This window comes from Chiloscyllium plagiosum, chromosome 32 (assembly GCF_004010195.1).
Source record: "Chiloscyllium plagiosum isolate BGI_BamShark_2017 chromosome 32, ASM401019v2, whole genome shotgun sequence".
NCBI classification, from domain to species: domain Eukaryota; kingdom Metazoa; phylum Chordata; class Chondrichthyes; order Orectolobiformes; family Hemiscylliidae; genus Chiloscyllium; species Chiloscyllium plagiosum.
The window spans coordinates 29,667,929-29,676,710 of NC_057741.1; the positions used below are offsets into that span (position 1 = coordinate 29,667,929).

At 41.7% G+C, this 8,782-nt stretch overlaps 1 protein-coding gene across 3 annotated transcripts; it reads left to right on the top strand.

Annotated features, from left to right (window-relative positions):
* The first annotated feature begins 279 nt into the window (after positions 1–279).
* On the top strand, positions 280–7,673 carry LOC122539462 (S-phase kinase-associated protein 1-like). 3 transcript variants are annotated; one of them, XM_043674324.1, is made up of 6 exons: positions 280–421; positions 1,971–2,070; positions 3,803–3,876; positions 4,663–4,806; positions 6,294–6,434; positions 7,293–7,673. In XM_043674324.1, exons 2-6 carry the CDS (start codon positions 1,974–1,976, stop codon positions 7,326–7,328), a joined length of 492 nt encoding a protein of 163 aa, XP_043530259.1. In that variant the 5' UTR covers positions 280–421; positions 1,971–1,973; the 3' UTR covers positions 7,329–7,673. The 3 variants fall into 3 exon arrangements, with proteins under 3 accessions (XP_043530259.1, XP_043530258.1, XP_043530260.1); XM_043674323.1 differs by lacking the exon at positions 280–421 and adding an exon at positions 755–858; XM_043674325.1 differs by lacking the exon at positions 280–421 and adding an exon at positions 1,052–1,132.
* Positions 7,674–8,782: the final 1,109 nt, after the last annotated feature.

Consider the following 8,782-nt stretch of genomic DNA (forward strand, 5'->3'; position numbering starts at 1 on the left):
ACTCTCTTGAGGATTAATGTTGAGAAACTATATTTGATTTATAAATACCGGAAAGTCTACAAACATTGAAGGATCAAGTATCTGGGGCAAGGGTACCTTTCTTTCTGATATGCACACAAATAGAGAAATCGCTGGAAATGATCAGCAGGTCCATCAATCTCTGTGGAGAAAGAAACAATTTGTATCATATTCCCTTGGGGGCTGGGGGGGGGGCGGAGATTAGAACAATGGAGAAGGAGCATCACGGGAACTGTAGTCCCAGGGGGTGCACGAGTGAACTACAATACCCAGCGCGCCCCGCCTGTCACGTGACAGCCACAGCGACGCTTCGGGGGGTTCCTGCGGTGCGTCGGTGAGTCACCTTCCCGCCGCGGAAAAGACACTGCTCACGGGAGCCTCATCTGTCCCCTGAAATCAAAAAGTAAGTCATCCAGCCGTGGCGCTTTCTATCTGCGTGTCTGTATGTTTAAAAACAAAAGGGGGCGGGTGGGTTGGCGTGCTCCGTCCGGATGCACCCTCACCATGTGAGTCGTCTGCGGCGATCGCCTGATTTGAACGTCGGGCCCGACGATAATCGCCCTTTATTTCCAAAAAAATACGAATACATTCGCAGCTGAGTCGGGCAGTAAATGCTCGTCAATAAGTGAAGCGCAGATTTGGTTGTGTGTGTGTGTGTATTTTCCGGGGGGGGGGCGGGGTCCTTGGCATTGAGCTGCAGGGGCCTGTGAGCTCAGCGCGGTGACGGTGGTGGGGGGAGGGGTGAGGTATAAATATCGGCGGGTCACTGGGTCACTCAGAGTCCGAGCGGGCAGAAGGTGAAGCCACAGTCAGTGTGGGACGACTGGTCGCGCGCAGCAGGTACGGCGACGGTCGGGGCCGCGTTGCTGACCACGTCCACCATTGGTCGGTTGGGTTGGGGGGGCGCGCTGAGGATACGTCACAATGGGATGGGGTGGTGGCTGTCGCCATGGTAGCGGTAACCCTGGAGACGGCCGGCACCAGGTTCCATCCGCCGTCACCCGGGGCAGCAGGTGCATTCTCACTCTTGTCTCTGTCCGCTGACCTGACCGTCTCTGTTCCCTCGATCAGCTCCAGAGCGAATCAGCAGGCCTTCGCTTGACTCTTCAGTAAGGTGGTACTAGTCATTCTGCGTCTTGCCCCCCCCCCTTCACCTCGCCATTTCCTTTGCCCCCAGCTCCACCGCCCTCTTTATCCAGGATCTCTCAACCTGTGCCTTAAAAATAATCTGAGGCCCTTCATCAGGAAGAGGGTACCAAAAGACACATTTATCTGGAGGAAAAACATTATCTTTCTCATCTCCTGCTAATGGCATTTTTAAATGATGCCCATTACTTTGGTATCAGAACCCTGTTTTGCCCATGTGAAACATGTTCCTAAGATTCTGACCCCAACTGGAAGTAGTTCTTACATCTTGTTAAAAATGGAAGAAGATACTTTGTCCTGATTTTTCGGTAGTTCTCTTAGGTTCTCTTTGGATGTCACACCCCCTGGGCCTGGTTACATCCATTGAGTCCAGCTGATGTGGTTACCTGCAGTTACTTTAACATGTGAGCATATCTAATCAAGGATTTCTGTCTGGAACTACTTTAAATGCTGCCAAATACCCTAAGTTACCCTTTTTTGTTATATCTAAGTGTCTTGGGACTATTTAATAAGGGACGTAAGGAGGTGAAGGACATGACAAAATAATGGTGAAGTAGAATTAGTGAGATTGTGGCTGTAATGATAGAATCAATAGTAACTGAGCAGGTGATGCAGAAACAAGTGAAAATGCTCCTAGATGTTTGGATAGGTAATTTTAAAGGTATGGGAAAATGAATGACTGATCATGTGATTGTGTGAGGAGATTTGAACTTGTTGGGAGTTTGAGGGATGGGCATGATTGAAGTGAGACATGATTTCTGTAACGTTGCAAAATGTGTTAACATGATTTTCCTCCTCACTTCCAGAAAATGCCTGCCATTAAGCTACAAAGCTCAGATGGTGAGATCTTCGAGGTTGATGTGGAAATAGCAAAGCAGTCTATCACAATCAAAACCATGTTGGAAGGTATAGCCAGTAGGGGCTCTGAGACAACAGTAATGTTTTTCACATGATTCTGCTTTCCGGCAGGTTGATTCAGTGCTTAGCTTGTACTGTTCTGTCCCTAAGACGGCACAGTGGCTCAGTGGTTAGCACTGCTGCCTCACAGCACCAGGGTCCTTGGTTCGATTCCAGTCTTGGGTGACTGTCTGCGTGGGTTTCCTCCGGGTGCTCTGGTTTCCTCCCACAGTCCAAAAATGTGCAGGTCAGGTGAATTGGCCATGGTAAATTGCCCATAGTGTTAGGTGCATTAGTTAGAGGGAAATGGGTCTGGGTGGGTTATTCTTCGGAGGTCGGTGTGGACTGGTTGGGCTGAAAGGCCTGTTCCCATACTGTAGGGAATGGAATTTAATAATACAGGCATTTGTGTGAAAATCTCAGTTGGATATTCAGGTGTCTGTGCTGGCTCAGTGTGTTACTGACCCAAATGAAGGATTAACTGTTCACGTTCACTTGATGTGATGACAATATTTTTAATTGCAATTTATGCACTTGTGTTATTATTGGAAAGATTAGAGACTGGGATAAGGAATGATTCAATGTCAGGGTTATAAAATAAGCTTTTGAGTGGATTCCAAACTCCCAGTATTGTCTTTTAAGAGACTTCAAGTCTGATCACCAATTGCTGTTACCTCCATTGCCTATTTTACGTTCTGCTAATTTTGATTGTCGATTCTCCCTATCCTTCAAACGTATCAACAAAGCTGATGTGAATGTTTTTCTTGCTTTGTTTAGCTGTGATGTTTTTGTCCTGTCTCAACCAGTATATCAGAAAAGGCTATAAATTAGATTTTTTTTTTGACAGTTTAACAATACAGTTTTACCAGCAGTGAATTTTAGAAAATTTTACATCTAAAAGCAAAAGTACTACCGTAGTCAGGGTTGCGATATATTTATATTTGCTTTCTGTTTTTGTTAGGACACTTGCTTTTCTTTTATGTTCTGTTATGATAGAGTGTGCTCCCTGCTGCTAACACAATATTGAATGCGGCAAGGATTAGCCAGCTGCAGTACCGTTGCAGGAAGCTATTGATAGATGTGGCAGAGATCCAGTGCTAATAACATGATAGTGCAGTAAATAAGCTGGAAACAACCTGACTAATTCTGCAGTAAGGTTCTTTTTAAGATCCAAGAGTAATAGGCAAAAGTCAGGTTATAAACACTGACGTGATGTCCCTTTAAGCAACAACAGTGTTGTATTTGTTTCCACAAAGTTTTGATCCTTCTGGAATATTTTGAACATTTAAAAATCTTTGGTATGATTGCAATGCCAGGATTAATGTTAAGTGTTTGATGGGTGGGACTGTGCCATAATTGGACAGGAATGTCTACTTTTGCTGGTTACACATTATGCCTGTGCCTATGTAACTTAAGTGGAAAGTTATCTGGCACTTCGGGGGAACTTGAAAGCAGCTGTTTGAGGAAGGGATGGAATCTGTGATTATATTGAAGTGTAATGACCTAGCCTGGGAGAGTGAGCTTAAAAATGTGTTGCTGGAAAAGCGCAGCAGGTCAGGCAGCATCAAAGGAGAAGGAGAATCGACGTTTCGGGCATAAACTGATCACAACAGGCTTATGTGAAACGTAGTAAAATTTGGCATTGGCTGTCACAATGTGCCTATCTTATTTGCTGTACATCTCTATGACTCATAAGTGTAATAAATGTCCTGAATTTGTCATTTTTCTCTTTTAAACACAGATCTGGGTATGGATGATGAAGGTGATGATGATCCAGTGCCACTCCCAAATGTGAACGCTGCTATTCTGAAAAAGGTAAAGTGGTAATGAAAACAAAGTACTGGAGAAACTAGTAGCATCTGTGGACCTAGTTAACGTTTCAAGTCTGATGTGACTCTATATGGTTCTGAACTCTGAGCTGCTGAGTTTCTCCAGCACTTTGTGTCTGCTGGAAATCTGAAATAAAATGTTATGATTTTGTTTGAAAGTGAGACGTGACATTTTCCATTACTGCTATTTCAATCCTCTTTCATCCATTTCACTTTTTCAGCCCAATGAAAATCAATTGGATATATGTAAGCTTTGGCTGAGCTGGGAGCAAACCGGCCTCTGAATCAGGGGGTCTGTAGGTTCAAGTCCCATTCGAGAGACTTGATTATGTAATTTAGGTGGACATCTTGTATGCAGCACAGAAGGAGGTTGTTGCACTGTTCAAGCTGCCAACTTTGGCAAGATCATTAAAATGAGCACCTGTCTGTTTCAAGAAATAAAATCCTTTTACTTTTTTTAAAGACCAGGAGTGTTCAAGTCAAGGTCGAGATTATATGGTCTGATCATCTGTTTTAGAGCTTGCTTTGCCAAAATTGACAGTTGTATGTCCTACATTTCAGTCAAAGTTTACTTCACAGCACTTGCAGTGCTACCTGGACTCTCATCTGTCTTTTGTGGGATTGCATTTGAACACTGTATCCACTCTAGTACAAACTCGATCCAGCCTAGATTGTTTAGTGGTAAATTTCCACTTTGCAAGCTTTGATAGTGGAAGTAAATTCCCAGGTACCTGGACAAGTGACCAGCTTGAAGGCTATGTTTATGCACTAGGTAATCCAGTGGTGTACGCATCATCGAGATGACCCTCCCCCACCAGAGGATGACGAAAACAAAGAAAAACGAACCGACGACATACCTGTGTGGGATCAGGAGTTTCTGAAAGTCGACCAGGGTACTCTCTTCGAATTAATACTGGTCAGTATTTGTTGGCAGTTTTTGAACACTTTGTAGATTAGTGTCAAAGCTTCACATTCTCTGTGTAAGGTTTGCAATTGCTAAAGTGACTGAGTTTCTTTCAATCTGCCTTGTCTATGAAGCTTTTGTGTGACCTGAAATGTGATTGCAATGCTGTACAAATACTAGTTCGATTTTTGATGAAATGGGGAGACTGTGCAACTTGCTATCCAACGGTATTACTTGAGATGCACTATTGGGGAGATGAATCATATCGCACAGAAGCACCCCCCTCGGCTTCCTCTGCTCCTGGGAAAACAAACCCAATCTTTCCACATAACTGAGATTTTCCACTTGCTAGCAACATCTCCAGCGCAATTACGTTTTTTTTCTGATTTTTGTGCAGTTCTGGTTGCCAACCCAGTGTTCCATCTGTGGCTTAATTAAAGCTCTGAAACTTCCCTGCACGTATATTCAGTACTCCACTTAATGAAGGCAAGCATTCCCTAAGCTGCCTTCACCATCCCATCTACTTGTGTTCACACCTTCACGGATCTGTGGACTTGTGCACCTTGTTCCTACATTCTCCCTATGGACCTACCCTTCATTGTGTCAATCCTCCACAAAGTGCATCATCTCACATCTTTCAGGAATATATCTGTTATTGCTCTGCCTAATTTATCACCTGATCAATAAGAGACTCAGCCTGACACCATCCTCTTCACTGCTGGTCACAAAATTCCATTCACAAAAGCAGTTCGCAACATCAACCTTTTGCCTCTTATTTGTAAGCCAATTTTGGATCCAGTTTGCCTTCGGTACCATGGATTCTTAACCTTTTGGACCAGCCTTTCATGTGGGACCTTGTCAAAGGCCTTACTTAAGGCCATGTAAACCACATCAACTGCAACCTTCATCATAATCTTTAGTTACAGTTTCAAAAAGCTTAACTAAATTGGATGGGATCTCCCTCCAACAAATCAACGAATCAATGAGGGAAGAAAACAACAAAGCATCCGCTGGTGAGGCGAGATGAAGGAGGAAGCTATCTAGGACTGAATGGCTTACTGTTGTTCTACAAAATAAAAGAATCGCCTTTTTTAAGAAACCAAACCTGCACTACTTTTAAAATATATCTTGTACCACTTTAATTGTTGGACCACAAATTTTGGTTTTGAACAATAACCTGATATTCAACATTGAAAGAGCCTGTTCTGTGGTAAGTTAGGCCCAGCACTGTAGCCAATGGCTTAGTGTCTTTGGTACCACAGTTTTTGTAACCACAGCATTATATTATGAGGTGACAAACTAGGTTCACTGAAAAATACCTGTTGAGTGAATGGATTTTGTTTAGTTGTTTTGGAATGGCGATTGGCTACCTTTTTTAAAAAATGCTGATTTAAGTCCATTTGTGTGATGCATGTGGCTTATCAAGAGCTTGACAAAAATAAAATTATCCAGGGCAAAGGTTCTTATTGTTTAAACGAGCTTTCTCCTTGCTTTAACAGGCTGCAAACTACCTTGATATCAAGGGTCTTCTTGATGTAACTTGCAAAACAGTGGCAAACATGATTAAAGGAAAAACCCCTGAAGAAATTCGCAAAACATTCAACATTAAAAATGATTTTACTGAAGAAGAGGAGGCACAGGTACATCTTGAAATATTCTAAATTGATTTAAAGCTGCAGATGATTTCTCTGCTGTCTTATTGTAACTAGTGTTGTCTCTGGAGGAAGGAAGAAGTGGCCACAACCGGCTAATAGTGGTTTTAACTTCTCCAGCATAACCTGGCACGTAAAGGATCTTCATTTAGTGTCTCAGCCCTGTTAACCATTGGGCCTGTTTGCATGGCATCATAAAAGTATAATATTTTGTTTGACAAATACTCTAAGCCATGTGGTATCTGGGCACAGGGCAAGTTTCCACCTAGGCAGTTGGAGGTAGTCTTATCAAGTTGAGATTTGAGGTCTTGAGAGCAGCATAACGAAAGCTCAATTTGACAAATTGCCCGAGGTGCTCATTTGATCCACCTACTAGTGCAGTTGCTCTTTTTTTTAATTGTTCTTTGGAATTATGTGGCTTAATAACTTTGTCCTTTCAGTGCAAAGCAGATATTGCTTTGTTAATAATATTTAATGTTATGATTGTCCTCATCATGACTCTGCTCTGCTTTTTACGTTGTTTTTCTTTTCTCACTGAGTTAAATTTTCTACTGACATTTAAGGTGGGCAAGAAGGTTCTAAAGATGGTCAAGTTACCTTTTTTGTTTGTGTGCCTGAAACAACAGTCTCTATGGAAACAGCATAGATTAGCTAAGTGCATTGTGCGCTTAACAAGCCTTACCCTTTTTTTAAAAAATGCATGAGTTAGTTTCTGAATGCTGCTTTCAGACAGCAAAATTGTTAAAAAGCATGACGTAGGCTGCAGAATTGAGGTGAAGGAAGCAGAAAAAGATGCATTTTTTTTTTCTTTCCGGTGTGCTAATTGTATGTAATTTTACTTTCCAGGTACGAAAGGAAAATCAGTGGTGTGAAGAGAAGTGATCCAATGGGGAAACGTGTGCAGCTCAATAGAAAATCTTAAGCCTGCACAACTTATTAATCACTAGCCTGTGGTACTTTTGAAATATAGTGTTAAGATAACAATGCATAAACATTTTGTAAGAGTGTTAATTTTGAGCTTAATGCTTGCTTCATGAAACCAGTTTTCTTTAGTATTTTGAGCAGGGTCTCCAGCATATTTATTACTTCATCATGTGAGTTTTCCCTTGTTGCTGTTTAGAATTAAAGCTGTGTAAAGAATTCCACTGGCAGTATGACAGCAATTAGAAGTCAAAACTGTTTCCTTTTTTGTTTAACTTGTAATTAAACTTTACTTTTTATTGCGAATGGTCTGTTTGGGTTTTTGAATGACCCTATTATTGTCTAAAGTGGGCCCCATTCCTTTATTAATTTTGAAGGACTCCGTTGTATCATAGCTACTAGCTAAATGTTTTTTTTAAACTAGCTAAATGTAATCATTCTCCAACTTAATGCAGTGCAAAAAATACCGAGTGGACTGTCTAGTGATGTTTCCGAATACATTCCTGCTCTATAAGCAACAAATTTTTGTTCTTATTGAAAACTTTAATATTTACTGTGCATGGCTGACGCTGGTATTGAAATGCCCTGAGTGGATAAGACAGAGTGTGAGGGAGAGTGCTCTTTTAAATAAAAGACCTGTGCTGAAAGGATTATTGGGTGTTGTGTTATGTAGAGAGGGTGAATTATGAATGTTAAGTCACTGAAGGTGGCAAAGAACCCAAATGAATACTGGCTTTTGTTATAATCTGAATATAAAACTCAATGAACGGTTCCTTTGATTTTTTTTTCTTTATTATAGTAATGACTAAAATAGGGTAGACCATTTAAGGTATTGTCAAATGGCACAGTAAATTGACAGGAATGGAAGATGTTCCTTCAGCCATTGGAAGGTTTCTTTTAACTGGAGTTCTGAGACTAGTGGTGTTCCACAGGGATAGTTACTGGGCCCACTTTTGTTTGTCATCTATATTCTCCTTCAAATCATTTACCAACCTGCTACAGTATCTGACTCCAGCTTGATCAGGCACTGCTGGCATTTCAGCCCCAGGTTTGTTCTGCTTTGAGCTCATGTTCTGTTTCATAGTGTTTTTATCTGACCAGCCTCACTGACACACACCTGCTATTTATCACACCATCAATTTTTGTTTCATCTATGAACTTACTGATAAAAACCCTAATGTTTCTAGATAATTACATTACAAGAAGTAAAGAACTCTCTGGCATTGCATTGGACTTCAGCTTCCATCACAATCAGCTAAGTCAATTTTGGTCCAAATTGCTCTGGTCTGTTATAACATCTAGTCAAAAACCTGCAGTCCATTAGACTATTGCATTACCTTCATACAATTGTGGGCAGCACAGTGGTTAGCACTGCTGCCTCACAGCGCCAGAGACCAGGGTTCAATTCCCACCTC

Coding starts and splice junctions, on each gene's coding strand:
- LOC122539462 (XM_043674324.1), top strand. CDS start 1,974: ATGCCTGCCATTAAGCTACAAAGCTCAGATGGTGAGATCTTCGAGGTT. Junction 2,071..3,802: donor AATCAAAACCATGTTGGAAG/GTATAGCCAGTA, acceptor TTTTAAACACAG/ATCTGGGTATGGATGATGAA. Junction 3,877..4,662: donor ACGCTGCTATTCTGAAAAAG/GTAAAGTGGTAA, acceptor TTTATGCACTAG/GTAATCCAGTGGTGTACGCA.